The sequence below is a fragment of the Natator depressus genome, chromosome 6 (genome assembly GCF_965152275.1).
Source record: "Natator depressus isolate rNatDep1 chromosome 6, rNatDep2.hap1, whole genome shotgun sequence".
Classification (NCBI taxonomy): Eukaryota; Metazoa; Chordata; order Testudines; family Cheloniidae; genus Natator; species Natator depressus.
In genome coordinates this window covers 89,968,798-89,988,054 of record NC_134239.1, presented here as the reverse complement: position 1 = coordinate 89,988,054, position 19,257 = coordinate 89,968,798, and the positions used below count along the sequence as shown (strand labels likewise).

General features: G+C 47.6%; 1 protein-coding gene across 4 annotated transcripts in view; it reads right to left on the bottom strand.

Annotated features, from left to right (window-relative positions):
- Positions 1 to 18,863, bottom strand: part of IFT43 (intraflagellar transport 43) — a 59,066-nt gene extending 40,203 nt beyond the window's left edge. Inside the window, exons 1-4 of one of the 4 annotated variants that reach the window (XM_074955979.1) lie at positions 18,761 to 18,863; positions 17,852 to 17,944; positions 12,597 to 12,617; positions 2,560 to 2,627 (exon numbers count right to left, since the gene is read on the bottom strand). In XM_074955979.1, the coding sequence (XP_074812080.1) occupies positions 2,560 to 2,627; positions 12,597 to 12,617; positions 17,852 to 17,944; positions 18,761 to 18,811 (233 nt within the window). In that variant the 5' untranslated portion in view covers positions 18,812 to 18,863. Of the gene's footprint in view, positions 1 to 2,559; positions 2,628 to 12,596; positions 12,618 to 17,851; positions 17,945 to 18,389; positions 18,486 to 18,760 lie in introns of those variants that run through there. The other 3 variants (XM_074955982.1, XM_074955981.1, XM_074955983.1) reach the window with 3 other exon arrangements.
- Between the last annotated feature and the right edge of the window lie 394 nt (positions 18,864 to 19,257).

Sequence of the window (19,257 nt, the reverse complement as noted above, 5' to 3'; positions counted from 1 at the left end):
TGCAATACACCTGCACATGACAGAGAAAAATCTAACTACAGCCCCATCTCCAACCTTCCCTTCCTAAGTAAAAGTCATTGAGGGTTTGTCTACATGCTGGTTTTGCACTGATTTAACTCCACCAGTTTAGAAACCAATATATGTAAAGGATGCAGTCTCCTAGCATGGGCACAGTTAAACTGGTATCAGTGCTAATACTGGCAGTAGCTATACCAACGTAAGCACATCAATAACAGTGTAACCGCAAACACACAGTGGGGGAGGAGGTGGGGGAAAACCGTGTTGTACTGATTTAACTAGACGGCCTTCCAAACCAGTATAGTCAGTCAAATTGGTACAAAAGCGGTGCATAGATAAGCCTTGGGAAAATAGAAACAACCCAGCTGCAGCAACATGTGTGACATCAGCCTATGACTCAGACACTTCACAAGCAAAATTTAGTACGAGATATGCTAGAGAAACAGCCCTAGTAGCACTGGCATCTTGGAAGGAAGGGATGGAGAAATCAGTGTTTGAAGAATCCGCAGCTGGAGTCACAAAGAAAAGACAAATGACAACAAGGGATTATCCAGACTCCTCCTTTCCCATTTTTAATTTTTTAAAAATCAGAATAACCCCCCTAAAACGGACATGGTCATAAAAATTTCTTCTGTGGCCCTTAATGCCAATCAATAACAGCTTGCATCAAGTGGCCACTTCCACTGAGTCTTGGAGTGTTACTCAAGCCAGAAGGTGCCTGAGATGCCGAGCGAACCAGGTCTCCCACAGAGATGGGCCGTTCCCTTTGATCTTCTCTCCTGCTCCTTTGTCAGATTTCTGTCTAATTTGATTGGAAGCTTCCCTGGCCAAGAACCTGCCATATCAAATCTCTGAAGTGCCCAGCATACTTCAGGATGCTAGAGAAATAATAATACAGGTGTGTCCTGAACCCCACTCCTCTGAGCTGGCGGGTTCAGGCTGTGCACTTTTCTTCTGCTCTCCCCCAAACTACAGAACCCAGAAGATCCACCTCAATATGTTCTTCCAGAGAACAAGCAGTAACTTCCCCAGAAACTTACTTTTTCCAGGTAGGCTCACTGTTGGGTGAAGGGCCACCTAATTCATTTGGTACAGGTAGGCCTTGAGTGACCTTTGCCATATAGGACCTGCCAAGGGGATCCTTGAATGCTCCATCGTGTCCTCAGGGCCCTGTGAACCCAGCATACTTCTGGAAGAGGCATATGTAGTCCTTTCACAAATTGGAGAGCCCCCAGAGTTAGGTGACCAAGCCAGGAGATACACTCAGGTGTGCGCTGAGAAATACAAGCAACTCCCCCACATCCTACCTGAGCCTAAAACAAGAGGCCTCTTCCCACTCTTTAGGTCCATCAACAGGTGAGGCAGAGCCCAGTTAACTTTACAGCCTTTCGTGAGTAGCCTGAAGTTTTCACCTCTCAACTCCACCTGCCCTTAGTCCAGATCCCCCGTCTGTTGGCATGTCCTGATCTCCCCTTTCCTCTAGATTCCCTACATCTTCCATCCTGGAGTCTCCAGCTGTACTGAGTCCCACCTCCTTCCCCGATTTCTCTCTTCCCTGAATTCTGTCCCTGACCACCTCCAGCAATGTGGGATCCCTCCATAAGGACTTCTTCCTAGATATTACATTCACCCAACCAAACACAACATCTTCTGTATTTTCCACAGTATGCATCTGATGAAGTGAGCTGTAGCTCACGAAAGCTTGTGCTCAAATAAACTGGTTAGTCTCTAAGGTGTCACAAGTACTCCTTTTCTTTTTACACAAACACTGATCCATTTCACTCTTCCACCAAGGCTGGACACAAAATCCTGATTCCTTCTGTGGAGTGCCCTGGCTGCCAGTGGGACTCCACCATTCACCAATGGTGAAAAGAGCTCAGCCAGGAAGAGTATTCTCCTGGACATGCTCCTAAACCCACCTCCACACCCCTTCCCAATTACTGCAGCTGGCAAGGGATATGCTGTCACTGGTTTCACAGAGATCTGGAGGCCTGAGCAGAGTAGCACATAAGGAGAGTCAGTCAGCTGCCCCCAGCAGGATGGATACTCTGGGTTGGGTGGTCTGGAGGGGTGGCTCACAATAGCATTAGAGACAGAGGCAGCATACGAGGTTCAGGAAGATCACCCTAGTGGTTGTGACAGCAAGCCCTAAAAGGTGATGTTCAATCAATCTATGCCTAAGCCCAGGGCCGTCCCTAGACATTGTGGTGCCCTACACAGCCCCCTATGCAAGGGTGTGTGTCTGCTTATGTGTGTGCGCGCGCTGCGCCTAAGATCTTTAGGGGTCGGGGGGAAACGTAGCTCAGGGGAAAGGGTGGAGTGGGGGCAGAGCAGGGGCGGGGGCAGCTTTCCTGGCCAACTCAGCCAGCTGTGGGAGCAGGCTGGCCGCTGGAACAGCATGCAGCTGCATAGGGCACCAGGAAATTTGGGGAAATTTGGTGCCCCAAAAATCCTGGTGCCCTATGCAGCTGCGTAGTTTGCATATGGGTAAGGACGACACTTCCTAAGCCCATCCCGAGAAAGAAAGAAGCTGGTACTCACTTGGAAGGTGCCATTACAGGATCATCTGCCCAGCCTCCTTGCCGGCGTGGGGGTTTAGGTGGGGGGCCCTTTAAGAATAAGAGAGACACACAAGAAAGAGGATATGTTATACGCAGTTCCAACCAGACCACCTCACACTCGGTTCACTCATATTGACCTCTGCAGAGAATTACCTGGCAAGAAGTTTGAGTCCAATACCGAGGTGCTGTTTTTAACAAAGTTTTACAAAACAAAGGAACAGCAATGTTGCAAGGCAGGTTTTAAAGTGTCTGAGACAACAGGATGCACTACTGTATCCAGGGACCGAGCTGAGCCTCAGGTTCACATACACAAGGCTCAGATGCTGCCTAGCCAAAACATGCCGGGTATGGTGGCAGTCCAGCATGTGGGTACTGCCCTCTCCAGGAAGGTGCATCTGCAGTTTAGTATTGTTAAACTGCACACATTTTTGTTTCATATCGTAAGTGCGCAACAAATTAACACACTCCCTATGCCCAAGGAGCTCTCTCTTGAAGACAGGCAGACAGACAGGACAAGACACAGGCACATTAGGAGACTGAATTGGACTTTTAGAAGATAATTATTCCTATTATCTTGCTCCTTCCTATGATGTGCCTTGTGGCCATGGCAATAGGCAGGTGGGGACGTGGCTCAGGGATTGGGATAAGAATTTCTGAGACCATAAGGGGAGCCAGTAGACTGCTGTTCTGTGTGTCCAGCCCATGCCCCCTGCAGCTTTGGGCTCAAATCCCCTCTCCCAGGATACTGAAGTACCTGATATGGCAGAGACCTTAGCAGTTTGCATGACACACAGTAGTGTGTGAGATGGGGCAGGGCAAACAATTTCAGATTTTCATAGCACCAAAGGACGCTGTCCAGAAAAAGCAGGTGGGCTAGATAGAGTCGTAAGACTACAGCACCAAATGTGGAGAGCGACACAGTAACCCAAAAGGAGCTTCAACCCTTAGGCAGGGGTAGTTAACTTTAGTTAAGAAAGGGGAAGAGATGAGTGAATACTGAAGATTTCCTGGTCTCAGAGTGAGGGGTGGGGGAAGAGGATAACTCTGAGACAAGGCCGGCCAAGGGTCTCTTGCTTCTCAATGAGGAAAGGCTGGTGGTAACCCTGAGGCAGAGGGTCTCCTCTGTTTGTTTCTAGAAACAGAAGTATTGTTTGAGAGTGTGGGAAATGGACACAGCCTGCCAAGGGCAACTGCTGCCTGCTGTAAGGAGGGGGCATGACCCTGCATAGCTCCTCAGGAGGAGCAAAAATAGGCACTCTCCAAAAATAAACAGGGAACAGAAATGAGCTGGGAGCCGCAGTCCCAAAATATTGGCTCTCTTTAGCAAAGGGAGCGCGGGAGGGCAGAGGGACAGGCAGGGAACGTGAAATGCAGGAAATGGCCTCCTTATATGGGTTCATCCGCAGGGGACAGAGCTCAGTCGACTGGAATGACCATGTCACAGAATGCAAAGCCTTCAGGGCCCCAAGTGAATGGAGTTTTCTGATCTTTACACGATTCCTCCAGATTCTTAAGATGCCAAACTACAGAAGAGGCTGCAGTGCCAAAAAAGGAGCATTTTGAATTTAGATTATTTGTGTGCTCCCGAGCCCAGAAAAAAAGGGGAAAACCACACCACATATGGGCGTGCGTGCACATACAAAAAACCCTACACACATCCCACCCCTACATCTCCTCACACAACTGTCCCTCCCCACACATGCAACCCTGACCCCCCTACACCCCGCTCAGATCCCTCCACAGCTCTACACAATCCCACAGACAGCCTACAGCCCATGTCCCCCAGACATACAGCCCCAGCACAGTCACATTCAAAAACACCTCATGGGTCTGATGAGTTACATGAATGCTGCCAAATAGTCCAGTGGACAGAACCGAGGGAGGACCCAATACCTCCAGCCTCTGCCCCAGATCGCATTTCCCAGAGTACTTGGGGTTTAATCACAAACTATCAAGGTCAACATTCAGGTTCAAGGTTGCTTCAGCTCAGGCACCCAACATTAGAAGGTACCTCTGAAAACATGCCCTGGTCTATGACCAAGACATGACTTCACAGTGTAACTGGGGTTTAACCTCACTGCCTCACCCACTTTACATCCTCTCTCCACAGAACACACAGACCATGTGGCTCTTAATGTCCAGAACACTAACCCTCCACTATTCCCACAGCCCTTGTATTCCTGTTGCAATAAGACCAGTAATTCTTTCAGGATTACCTACAAGGAATATTCAGCCACAATGATGGCCAGGCCAAGAATGAGTTGAGGATCATTGGCTTTATCTTTGTCTCTTTGCCTGTAAAGTACCATAACTAGGTTAGTGAACCATATACATTTTTAAAAATAGTAATTTGCATTTATTCATAGGTTTTAAGACCAGAACGGACCACTGTGATTATCTAGTCTGACCTCCAGTATAACTCAGGCCATAGGACTTATATGAATATTTCAATTAGGCATTAATTCATAGATTTGAGAAAAAAAATCTAATCTTGATTAAAAATTTTCCAGTAAGGGTGAATCCACCACATCCCTTGTTGCAATAATTAATTAATTATATAGCATCATTTATCCAAAAATTTCAGTGTTCTACAAATTAAGATGCAAGCATCATGTCACACATCACCAAAATACAGCCACTTCTGAGGTAGATGTGGCTGCCCCAAGTAGCCCTAAATAAGAATTCAAGACAAAACTAAAATGAATGTAATGTCCAGTTGAAACTTCACATAGAATTTAGGGATACAGTTCTGGTGTAGTGGCCAAATTCCAACCTAGATACCCCAATTTTTATGAAGTGGGCTGTAGGATTTTAATGACCAAAAATGGTCAAGACCTCTGTGCCCCTTAGTTAGGTGCCTAAATAAGTGAATGGACTTTCAAAATGATGAGCACCCAGCAGTTCTCAATGGGTGTCACCCTGGTTTATTGGTGGACAACTTTCTAGTGTAGCTTTTCCCATTTCTTTGCATGTTTATAAAATACTTTATTCTCTTTAGCCTCTTTGGCTGCATTAATTAGGGGCTGATCTACACTACAAAGGTTAGGTCAGTTTAAATACATTGTCCAGGTCTACAAAAAAATTTCACACCCTGTGCAACATAATTAAGCTGACCTAAGTCCTGGTGTAGACACTGTTAGGTCAACAGGAGAATTTTTCCATTGACCCAGCTACTGCCTCTTGGACAGGGGGATTTACTACAGTGACAGAAGAACTCCTTTCATCGCTGTACAAAGTGTCTACGCTATAGTGGCGCAGCTGCAGCTGTGCTGCCATAGCCTTTCTAGTACAGACATAGCCTACTTGATGCCCTTGGCTCTTTCCAGGTTTTAACTAAATTATATATTCTTGGTCAGATACCCATTTCCAGAAGCTTTCTTACCTTCAGTCCCTGGAAAATGTCCCTTGCACATTGGTCGTGGCTTGGTCCTTTAATTTTTTTTTTCCCTACAGGGATTCAGTCTGCTGTGTCTTTGTGATTGTGCCTTTCAAGGATTCCCCAGACCTCCTTCCTCACCGGTAGAGTTTAAATACAATCTATTGCATGTTGCTCACTGCCCCCCATAATTACCTGAATCCTATTAGTCATACCTTGCTAGGGGCTGTGAACCCCTATTCCTCACTATGCTGAACTCAAACAACTAATGGTCACTGGCTCCTTCCTACTATTCTCAGTTAGTTCCTCTTCCTTGTCAGACAGCAGTAATTCTAGGGTGGCTTCTGCTCTTCTCCCTACACCACTGGGGGGGTTTCCAGACTCCTATTAACTTGTGCCTCTACAGCTGCAGAGGTAAAGGAGCTGTGTGGATGCTGGAAGCACCTCAACTGCCTCTCTTTGGAACTTGAGCAGGCAAACCTTTCAGAAGATTATTAGTGTTACAGAGGCAGGTTATGGATGCACTGTGTCCTTTCCATAAACAGATTCTCAGAAGAGATTGTGAAACGTGGATTCATTTTCCTTCATCATCACAACACCTCTTGGGAGCCATCAGCAGGAAATATGAACTCAAACAACACCGACAGTGTGTGTCAGAGGGCACATGGACTTCAATCCCAACCTGAGAGGCCATGATGGTCCATCCCATGTATCTCATACCTCCTACTCAACATCCAATAGAAGCACAAGGCCCAACTCCCTGCCACAGGCAGTAGCTTTGGGGGTGGAGGTCTGGTGGCAGGGGGGATTGTATGTAGATGCCTTGTTTTCATTTAACAACCACCACAGAGTGGAGAGAAAGAAGGACCAGGCTTCAGTTTCAGTCTCCACAATAAGTTACCCGAGGCTCCTCTACAGCTAAGAAAAGCTGCCTCCTTGGAGAGGGCTCATGAATTAGTTTTAATTATCACCAAACAAAAGAATTCTGACTCAAATAGCCCCAGTGCCTCTGGGCAGCCACACAAATAAACCTGTCTGCACAGCCACCACACAGAATAAGACATGGGGAAGGCCTGATTCCTTGGTCTGCCCAAACCAACTCCCCTAGCTTCCTAGGATAATGGAGAGTGGTCTCCACTACCAGACCCCCTAGGGGCCTCCCTCTCTTTAGAAGGCCTTTGTTAAAAAGAAGTAAAGCTGCCTTTAGCAAATCAGTCTCCCAGGAGTTCCCGGGGTATCCTAAATCCCTGGAGGACTGGGTCTTCACTTCCCCAGGACCCTTTTGTCCTAGTTGCTGCTTACTTCCCTTTACTGGGAAAACTGGGTCAGAGGTGCATCAAGATGGCAAGGAACTAATTTAGGGCCCCAAAAGTTCTATACAACCTCACAAAGGGGATAAGCCACAGCAGCCCATGCTGTACAACAGTTGTCAGGATTTCATGCCATAAAACAGTGTCATATCCAGCTACGTAAATCAGGACCATGTTTCTGTCCTTTCAATAAAGTACACATATTGAAGCATATGGCACCCTGCCCTGCCCTCCTATGGCTTATATCCTTCCCTCTCCCACCACGTCTATACATCAATGCACTCCCCTCAAGGGCTTATCCTTTCCAACCCTGGGGTTACAGAACGTCCCTCCTCACCCCAAGGCTACATAGCAATGCCCCTCCCACCCATCCTGGCTATATACAGAAAGGTCCCTTTATCAGCTTGCTCCTCCCTAGGGCTATGTAGTGGTAGCAAATGTTCACATCCAGCTATACCCCTCCATCAGCTCCTTTAGTGGGCTCAGGATGGAAGCATTCAAAGCATGAAATAAATGTGTGGAAAAAAATCTTTTAATAAAACTATTTCCCATGGGATGCTCAGTGTCTGTCCCTTCTCCCCACCCAGGGAGCTGCTGAGCAACTCAACAGCCAGGCCAGTTGAACAGGGAGGATGCTACAAAAAAGGCTGGGGAACGTGGCTGATTAGAAGAGCTATTTTGGTGAGAACGAAGGAAGATATCGTTGAAAGGCCAACAGAGAACCTCAGTGGGCTGAAAATAACTGCCCTGCTGGCTGGCCACTTGGGGTTCCGGGGGGAGTGGAAGAGAGGCAGTACAGGGCCTTGGGGAGCACCAGGTCATATGATGCTGGGGCTCACACTGGGGAAGTTGGCCTAATTAGGGAACATGAGTTAGTTGCATTTTTCAGATTCCTCCTGAAGAATCTGGCCAACTTCCAGCTGAGCAGGCCCAGGCATGGCTGGGAGTCCAGTATGTCTGCAGGCAACAGAGAACCACATGGAAAGAGAAGCAAGTCCATACAGGTGTAACAGCCCATGACTTCCGAAACACTGTCTCCCCTCTGGTGGATGATGCGTCTCCTAATAGCAGAGGACAACAGAATCCAGATAGCCAGCAGAATCTTCTGGACATGGCAGGTAAGTTCAGCCCAGTCCAGGACAAACATGTTTGCCAAGCAAATCTGGGAGGGAATTCACAACTGAAAACACCGCCAAGAAATACAGCCTTGGAGCTGGCACTTATTTCTCTCGGGCTCTGTTGAGATGCCTCTCACTGTGAGAGCTATCAACTCCCACCCCAACACCACACCAAACCATGCAAAGCTTTGGTAGCATGTCACATACCAAGAGGGGTTAGCCTTAGCTGAGGGCTCCTCCACAGTCGAGCATCATGGGGGATAGCAGAACCCTACAGAGCAAGAGCTCTTAATTAAATTGTTAGCTATGTGGGGTAGGGGCTGTCTTTTTGTTCTGTTTGTACAGCACCTAGCACAATGGGGTCCTGGTCCACGTCTGGGGCTCCTAGGCACTATCACAATACAAATAATAACTAATAAGAAGGATTGAAGTATCTTGTGGGAGCAAGACAGGACTCCTTCAGTTCTAAACTTCTCAGAGCAGAGGGTATTGGGAAAGCACCTAGCACAGAGCTGGTGCTTCCTCAAAATAAATAAATAATCCCCCATTGGGATAAACCCACTGCTGGCCATATGCAACAATGGGCTCAAAAGCATCTTATTCAGCCTTCTGTAACTCTCAGACTGGAATGCCACAGGGTCAATATTTAGGTTCTGAGAAAGTCTGGAGGTGGCTAATGGAATCACATTAGAGTTTACCATGTAAACAGGGCTGGGAACCCAAATACAGAGCGAGGTGCTTGAACAAGAACTGAGCAAGAAAACAACACTTTCACTTTCTGCTTTCTCTGATCCTGCAAAGTCTCACCCAGGTGAGCAAGCCTTAGTCACACTAGTAATGCTACTGATTTTAATGGGGCTTCTCACCTGCACGATCAGGCCCGTACTAAGTTATACATGTAAAGTACTTTGCTTTATATTCTCCTCATCTGTTTCCAACAATAGCTCACATTATTAATCATGATTGCATTCCTGATAATGACCAGTTTAATTTAAATAATAAGCAGCACTTTTCCAGCTGCTTGACTAATATTAGTCAATCTCCACACAACATTATCCCCACTTAACAAAAGGGGATTAAGGCACAGACTGGAGAAGGGACTTGTCCAAGGTCACACACCAAATCTGTGGCAGAGCAGGAACAGAACCAAGGAGTCTTGGTTCCCCCTCCTTTTCTCAGTCCTCCAACACACTTTGCCCCTCCAGATTAACTATGTTCTCTTCCTTACCACAAAGCCGAGATACTGGGATAGACCCTTTATTATTCCATTGACCAACCTCACATCTCTTTGCTATGTGTCCTAGACAGCCTTGGAAAGCGCAGCCCAATGACTGGTTGAACCTGGCAGGCATTCAAATCTGAGCCAGGGGGCGTAGAACACATCCTGGAGCAGGCAGATGGATGGAGGGCAGGACTTGAGCAGGCACATTCACAGAAAGAGCACAAATGCTGCTGGTTCAATAATCTTCAGCCCCCAGTGGGGAACACAGCTAATACAGGAAGAGCCCAGATTATAAACACTCAGTGCAGCCCAAAGGGAGTTCAGAGAAGGGCTATATGAGTCATCAGGGCGATGGAGGGGCCAACTTCAAACTGATGATTAACGAAGCTAAGTATTTCAGCTTGGCTGAGCAATGACTAAGGGAGGGACGTATTATAGCTGCAGAAGTCTGTGGTCACACTTGATAGTTAGGTTCCATTTATAATAGTCTTATAAAGGGTTAATAAATGATAAATAGAGATTATAAACATTTTATAGACACAAGTAGTTGGCATTACAGATGATTATGAGCCACTTACTGATCCATCAGACCCTACAGCAATTAACCATTTATTTTCCTGTTATAAAATTATTTATAAATGTAACCTCAATATAAAAAATGACCAGGTATCAGAAGGGTGTAAACCCTAGGGAGGGAAGGCCAGAATTTAGGCCAGGTGGTCCTAAAGTATTTCATAGCAATGATCACTTCTCACTAGAACAATTGCCTCCTTGACACCTCCTCTCCCTCCCATCACACATCATCTCTGTAGCAACAACTGCTCACATGGAAAAGTCCCCTCAGGAAAATAATGTTAGTTTATTTTAATGAAATGTAGCAGCCAGAAGGAGCTAGTACCATGTGACCAGGCAGCTCTCCAGATTCCCAGCAAGTGCTCAGTAGGACCTGGCTTGGGAACTGCTGATCTAGGGTGATAGAGGGGGATGTAATTAGATCTAACCAGACAGAATTAAGAGGATGAAGATTTAGGCCGATTCTCTTCCCAGCAGCAAGAAGAAAGCCTGTGGAATCATCCCCCAAGGGAAGTCCCATCACTTGAGACAGTGAAAACTACTTGGGACACAACCCTGGGGCTTCTAATATAGGGAATGATCCTGCCCTGACCTAGCAGGAGAATGGGTGAACTAGGTGGATCTTTCTTACCATTAACTGTTATGATACTATGAAAAGAAAATTGTGAATTGCAGTGCTGTTTCTCTCTCTATGACTGGCATCAGGCCAACTGAGAGTAACATCCTGTGGCCAGAAGTAATGAGGTGAGAGGCAGAGTTTCCTTCCTGGACTTTAGCCTTCACGCATAACCCCTCCAGAATGGGACCTCATACAGGCTTCCTAGGATTGGAATAAAAAACCCAAAGAAAGAGCTGATCCCCCATAGCTTTGATTCAGCAGACAATTGACAAAAGTGAGGACCTGGTAACCGGTGGTGTTCTGACTGTTAAGTGGCAGACACGGTCATTTCACTGTTGAGCTGCCTCATGCACAGTAGTTCCCATCACATGCAGAAGGCTTGACACCAAGCTACTAAACACCCTCAACTCCCACAGACTTCAATGCAATCAGCACCTTGTAGGATCAGGCCCAGAGGCACTGGCCTGAGGAAGAAATTCACATGACAGCAGACCAATAAGATACCGTGTTTATCAGCTGGTATTTAACCAGATAGCTCAGAGAAGCCTTGGGAGGAAGGCAGCATCTGCTCTGAAAAGACATTCCTGTTTGGAGAGGATGCAACCCATTTCCCCCTCATCTCTGGACTGAGGCAGGAAGCACTCCTTCCAAGCTTTGGAGCTCAGCAGTACTGCTGGCGGTGAGGGAGAAGAAAGGAGGGCCACTCCAACTTCCCTCCAGGGCTCAGCCCTTGCAGAATGCCCAGCTCCTTCTGGCGAGGGGAGTGAGAGACCAGCTAGGACATGCTATGCTACCACTAGGGTATTGGGATGGTGTTTTCTCCTCTCTACCTTTCTTCAGCTAAAAGAAGCTTTTGCATATCTAATATACACAATAAGCAGCTTTAGCCAGGAGGACTGGGCAATAGTGACTCCTGACATAGGCAGAAACTACACAAGACTCGTAGCCCTGAAGCTTTTCAGAAAATTCAGAAGCATTTCCAAGCTTCCCCCCAGGAAACAATTGCCCATTTGATGAGTTTCTAGTACATCCTGAACAGCAGTCAGGACTCCCTTTTCTAAATGAATGCTGTGAAATTTGCAGGAATGCCTTTTAGTTATGGTAAATCCATACAGGAGAGCACTACTGAAAATGCAGCTCCCTTCATGTAACTCAGGAGCTCAGCACGAAACCCAAACTCGCCCAATTCCCTCCAGGCGATAACATTTCCCAAGGAGCCAGTGCAGTGAGAACGCAAGGGGTGCAACCAAGTTCCCGGGGCAGAAGAATATCACAAAAAGGGTACAGGCACACATCCTAGCTAAAACCCAGTTTGTCTATTGACTGGCCTCCTCCAGCAGGACTCCGTGACTCCTAAAGGGGAGCTTTCACACTAGGGCATCCTGCCAAGCATACCATAGATAAAATCAAAACCCAGTATCTGATCTGACACCCTGGTCACTAATTGCTGATATGTTTTTCATTGAGGGCATAGCACCTTCCCAGCTCATCTATTCCCATTGGCTTCAACATGGAATCTGATGTCCCCACCATTTCTGTGGCAACATGCATGACTGTAACCTTAGTGCAGGATGCAGCAGCTACGAAGGAGGGAAATCCCTATGAAAAAAAGGATAGCAGTAAGAGCCAAGGGAAAGCAGGCGAATCATTGAGCCTGAGGCATGAGACTACCATCTTTTATTCTCCTGTGAGAAAGTCCCTTTTAAGGCAATCTCCACTTGCATTGACAGGTTAGCCCTGCCAGTTTCCCTAGGAGAAGCCAGCATCTACCCAGAAGCCTCTAGTCCCACAAGGTCTACCTTTTCCTCAGTGTCTTCATCCTAGAATGTGATCAGCATGGGAAAAAAAAAAAGAAAGAGAAAGAAATTATAAAAAAAGAAAAACCATAAAAGGCCCCCCAACACAAGTCTCTGGATTTCAACTTGGAACGAATAGAAGCAACACCTAAAGGACACTGTGCGCCTGATTCTCCCCTGCCACACACCTTCTGAAATCATTCACACCTGGAGAGAGTGAATGTCAACTCTCCCCACTCACAGTGGTGACATTTTACATCTGCTTTGTGTGGGTGTCAGTGAAATAGACCAAGACAGGAGAGAGTTTGGCCATGCACATTCAACTGCAAAGGATGCAGGAAGCTGCCACAAACCAGATGCTTGTCCAGGGACTGCCTAAGGAGCAATCCAAGTTACAAACAAGGCCAACAGAGAGTAGATAAAGTCATTTCTCTCTAAAGAATGAAAGGTCCCAAACCACACATAGATGCAGGGTAGTGGTGAAAAGGGGGTTCTACAGAATAAACACATCTGCAAGAGCACCATAGCCCAGAAAGGGCCCCAAGTCACACAATTGAGTTATATATGCAGGAGGCTGCAGCTATGCATCCTGGAGCCACTGCCTCCTGAGCATGACCAGAACCCCTACAGTAACTGTGGTTCTGCATGATACATTACCCACACAGATTTCATTCTTGGTGCACATGTAACACTGACAGACCCTGGTCATCAGTCGGCGGGATCGAACCTGGGATTTTTGGAGCTAAATGCATGAGTCTCTATTGCATGAGCTAAAAGCCACACAGCCCTTAGCTAAGGCTGTAGCAGACTCAATCTCTAAGTGGTCATCCGATGAAGTGAGCTGTAGCTCACGAAAGCTTATGCTCAAATAAATTGGTTAGTCTCTAAGGTGCCACTAGTACTCCTTTTCTTTTTACTAGAGGGGACAGAACATCACACCCAGGAGACGTGTGGATTACACACATGCACCCCCTGCACAGGAGATTGGATTATTTCAGCTAGCAGTGTCCACTGGGGTCATGTCTGTGTCCTAGGTGCGCTCGTGCACCCTCCCCCCCCAACACATACACTCCTTAGTGCATAAAAGGCTGAGGAGGCCCAACCATCCCTCAGTTTCTTTGCTAGTATAGAACCCAAGTGGCATAGGACTCTAAAGTAATGGGAAGAGGGAGCAGATCATAGACTAAATGTGATCATCACATCTAAGAACCACAGATCCTGCAAAGTTAGTAACCTTTCTTTTTCATGTGATTGTCACATGGATTCCACTTCTGGCTGCTCCAAGGGAGGGGCCATTATATCACATGCCCTGTCTCAGCATAGGAGAGGTCGGTACAAGGCATACCTCTTAAACCTAGCATACTGGTGACTCCAAAGCAGATGCTTTGGATATCACCACTTTCAATTTCTCAAGGATAAGTGACCTAGTACCAGGCCCAGCAATCAGTCACTTAGTCTTTGCCAAAGTAGCAGGTGCCACAGAGCTAGTCAGTACTGAGGTGCACGATCCTGAAGCTTTGAGTGCAGATGCTACAGGTACTCAGTCATTCAGTGCCAGGGTGGGTACCAAGGGCAGCGCAGTCTGCCAATTTAGTGAGCACTGCACCTGCTGTCTTGGAGGTCAGCACCAGGACACCAGAAGGAGCCTTTCTAAGATTATGGCCCTTAAACAAATGAGCCCAAGACAAGAGTCTAGTGACTCAGGTGCCAGGGATGGTATCAAATATAAAGGGAAGGGTAACCACCTTTCTGTATACAGCGCTATAAAATCCCTCCTGGCCAGAGCCAAAACCCTTTCACCTGTAAAGGGTTAAGAAACTAAGATAACCTCACTAGCACCTGACCCCAAATGACCAATGAGGGTCAAATCTGGAGGGGGGGGAACAAAGGGTTTGTCTGTCTGTGTGATGCTTTTGCCGGGAACAGATCAGGAATACAGCCTTACAACTCCTGTTAAGGTAGCAAGTAATCTAGCTAGAAATGCGTTAGATTTCCTTTGTTTAATGGCTGGTAAAATAAGCTGTGCTGGAGGGAATGTATATTCCTATTTTTGTGTCTTTTTGTAACTTAAGGCTTTCCTAGAGGGTTCTCTATGTTTTGAATCTGATTACCCTGTAAGGTATTTACCATCCTGATTTTACAGAGGTGATTCTTTTACCTTTTCTCTAATTAAAATTCTTCTTTTAATAACCTGATTGATTTTTCATTGTTCTTAAGATCCAAGGGTTTGGGTCTGTGTTCACCTGTACAAATTGGTGAGGATTCTTATCAAGCCTTCCCCAGGAAAAGGGGTGTAGGGCTTGGGAGGATATTTTGGGGGGGAGGGGGAAGATGTCTCCAAGTGGGCTCTTTCCCTGTTCTTTGTTTAAAATGCTTGGTGGTGGCACCATACGGTTCAAGGACAAGGCAAAGTTTCGTACCTTGGGGAAGTTTTAACCTAAGCTGGTAAGAATAAGTTTAGGGGGTCTTTCATGCAGGTCCCCATATCTGTACCTTAGAGTTCAGAGTGGGGAAGGACCCTTGACAGATGGTGACCTGTACCTTGGCTCATCTCTAGAGCAGTGCTCCTTTCTGCCGATCATAAGTCGTTAACACAGACGTAGAAGTGTACAAATGAGGCTCTGAGCAGATGTTACCCAGGAGCTTGTGGTGGAATCTCAGCCCACCAGGGTACTAACAGAGAGAGGCACTAAGAGAGGCACCAGCAGACGGCTGAGGCCTGGCTGAAGCCTTCTCTTCAGTATGTGAGGAGGCTTGCATCAAATTCTCAAGGAGGAACAGCTTCAGGTTGGCTTCCCTCCCACAGAGTGCACCTGGAGTAAGAGTGACAAATGGAACATCGCTCTTGGATGGACCCTTCTCCAGGGCAGTACTGTAATAACTGGGCCTACAAATCTACCCTCATTGTGAGCTCAAAGAGTGAAAGTTCATAAAATGTCATAACAACATAACAAATGTGAATGGGAAAAAAGTGCAAAAGTGAGACAAGACAGACTAAATTAATCCAAACCAAAAGGCCTACTAATATAATTCAAGGACAGTGTTAAGATCTCACCTGGTAAACAAGAAAAGTGTTGTACTGGAAATCAGTGGACCCAAATTAGCGTGTCAGAAATTAAGCCTAATTGGTGAACAAAATAATGAAAGGATGGGCTATTCACCCATCGCTCCCCTTTCAGGGTCCTTAAAATAGAAGACTTTGTGGGGAAAATCAGAAGCTGTCTGACAACACTGGCTGGGTGAGGGATGGATGGACCAGAAGAAATGAACTTCACCATCATGGCTGCCACTTGCATTGTCTCCTAGGACCCCAGGATTCACTATGACCCACTGGGCCTTCATCGTCCTGATCCTGAAAAAATGTCCTGACCAGATCTAGCCAGAGAAAGGGACCCAGATGACAATCCCAACCACCACCTGGGATGCGAGACAGTCACCTTCCCACATGTGGCCTTTTTCCTCCCCATCTTATTTCTTCTCTTTCCTATCCTTCTCTTTTTGCCTTCTATCTCAGAGGAGTCTGGCTTTAGCCAGCCAAGACTGAATATTCTGCATCACTGCTGTGAGCATGTGACCAAAAAGAGGCAGCTAAATTCAATGCCCTAAGCAGCCTAAAGCTGGTACAAGTTTGCCAGGTCTCAGAGTGGCCAATAAGATTGTGTGCTGTGCCTGTGTTTTTCCGGCTGTGAGGTTGCAAGTGAAAGTCAATACCACAGACAGAAGTTGCATTTTCTATCATTGCTGTTCTTTTCTCTCCCCTATTGAGTGGGTTTGTCTTCTAGGAAACAGGACTGGACTTTAACACCAAGAGCAATAACAACAGCTCCAGCCCATCTCAACTAACTTCTCTTTTTCCCCAAAAAAGAATAGTTATTGCTATCTTTAATACCATCTAAAAGACCGTCAAAGGGGCTGGCAGGGGGTTCCCTTCCACAAACTGTCTCCAGCTAAATGGAAAGGGAACAAGAGATGTTGTAAAAATAAAATCTTTATTTAAGACTTTACATTTCAAAGGCTTTAACTGTTTTTCCTTTTTTTCCTGTATCTTTAATAAAGAGCTTTAAAGATATTTAATGGTGTATTTGCCATGGTTCTAAGCAGGCTGAGGTCTTGGTATAACAAACTTTGTGGAAACCTGTTTAATGCCGGACAGTGACAGGATCGTGTTAACACCTTTAACTCTTTGGGCCCATATAGTCCATCAAAAATTAATACAAACAGCAGAGTAGGTACTGGGAATGTCCATCATTAATAGGCATCCAAGTGCCACATGAAGGATGGGTCTTAAAGCCTAATGACTTTAAGCTTCTGCCATGATGCTAGTACCCTGGGTAGGGGAGGGGACTCAGGTCTAACAAATTGAAGGAAAAAATTATATATAGTTTTTACTAACTAAAAACTAATTTAATTAAGTCACTACCTCTTGTTTTAACTAACACCAGCACCATGCACAGAGAAAGGGCAAAAAGAAAAGGAGTACTTGTGGCACCTTAGAGACTAACCAATTTATTTGAGCATAAGCTTTCGTGAGCTAATTGAGCTGTAGCTTACGAAAACTTATGCTCAAATAAATTGGTTAGTCTCTAAGGTGCCACAAGTCCTCCTTTTCTTTTTGCGAATACAGACTAACACGGCTGTTACTCTGAAACCAGAGAAAGGGCAGACACTGCAGGGGTTCCATCCCACTGCCCTGGATGGTAAGAAGGATTGAAGAATGATGGTTGAGCCCCCTCAGACCTTTATGCCCTGGGATGGAACATGATGGCACCTAGGACACAGGCCCAACAGACACTGATGGCCAAAAATCTGATCTTGTAAGCACGGAGTGCATGAGCAACAAAAGTAGAATCCATGCGGGAAAAGATCACTCGAAGAAAGCAGCTACATTCATCACACTGCTTTTTGTGAGGCACTCCTGTGCAGATCCTCAGATTCCCCCATACCAGCATGTTCCATATCACCATGCACATCTCTCCCATGGGAAATCATCATAGACCATATCTGCCCTCCCCCGTCCCAGTACAGTTACACATGTTGGAGATGCTATGACTGCACTCAGTCAGACATTCAACAGCACAGTAATGGGAAATACAGAATGGCACTGTGGGCCCCAGCAATAAGAACAAGACTTAGCCAGGGGTAGACCTTAACTGGTGAAGCAGGACCTTGCAAGACATGCAGAATCCTCTGCAATGGGCAATGTCAGATTTAAGTGGCACCTTATGCTGCAGGCATGTTATCCTGTCTATGGTACCCACCTCTCCAGTAGACGTGGCAGAGGAATTCTTCCTGATGAGACGATTCTCCTCTGGAAAGGAATCCTGGCGGGCTCGTCGGCCCATCTTTGCCATCTGGGGGGGTGGGGGTGGGGGAGGGAGGAGGTAGAGAGCTCGGTTACTGACAGTAGCAACTTCAGGGCAGCATGAACATGGTGACGGAGAGAGAGAAATAGAATCCAAATAACTTCCCTAATGCAACATTAGCACGGCACTGTACGACTCACAAACAGGCCAAACACAATACCAGCACCAAGACCAGCATTTGTTCACTGCTCACACAGCCGCCTCTGAACCATCTTCCAGGTGGCCCCCTTTGCATGGCATGCACTCCCTGAACTGATCTACAAGGCCAGTAAACTCTCCTCCAAGTCCCTCCTCCAGGCCCACCTCACCAGCAAGGTGCATTTTAAAAATACCAGCCAATTGGCAACAGCATTGGGGGCAGCTGGGGAGAGCCAACACTTAGATTTATTTCTGTAAGGACCAGATCAATCAGATGCAGATGAACGCTGTATACCGGCGGAGTGCGTTCCTCTCCCTCCTCCCCCAAGCCCTTTGGATGCCGTGGGTCGTCTTTGACCGGACGTCAAGGCAGGGACTGGGTCTCCTCACGTGGCTAGCGGCGCCCCGGGTGGGGTCACAGAGGGCGGGGTGGGGAGAACAGCAGCGCCCCGGGGAAAGGGGCGCAGCCCCGGCGGGGCAGAGCCCCCTGCAGCGGGAGGGGACGGAGGAGGCTCGGCGGGGCCCGCCCTCGCAGCCCGCCCTGGGCCCAGCCGCGGGAAGCAGCCCTGCCCTCCGGGGAAGCGGGAGAGATCCCCAGCGCCCTACTGGGCCGGGGGCGGGCTGAGCGGTCCCTGCGGGCTGCCCCCCGGGGGCGGCCCCTCTTACCCCGACTCCCGCCCTGCGCGGCTCCTCGCCCAGCCCCAGCTCGGCCTCCATCCCGCAACTGGGCCTCGCTGGAGCTGGGCCGGGCCCGCCTCCAGCGTCCTTAACAACCAAACCCCGCCCACCCTTAAAGGGGCCGCCGCGGCGACCCAGGGAGAAGACGGGGCTAATGGGGCGAAGCCTCGGCTCTCCAGATGCTCAAACACCTCTCCCGCGCGGGGGAGGCCTGACACCCTGGGGAGCGGCTCTCCAGGGCCGCCAGCCTCCCTCGGTACCCCACTGTCCCCCCTCGCCCGCCCCGCATTCTCCGTGGCTCTGATGCCCCCCCTTCTTCCTGTAACCCCATCTCCTGTTGGGGGATCCCAGGGCCCCTCTCGCTCCTGCTGAACCCTTCCTAACTGCTCATCACCGCATAGAATCCACGGCACCCATCCCACCCCCGTGACACACAAGCCCTTTCTTCTGGGGAACTCCTTGTCCCCTCTCCCAAAGCTGGACCC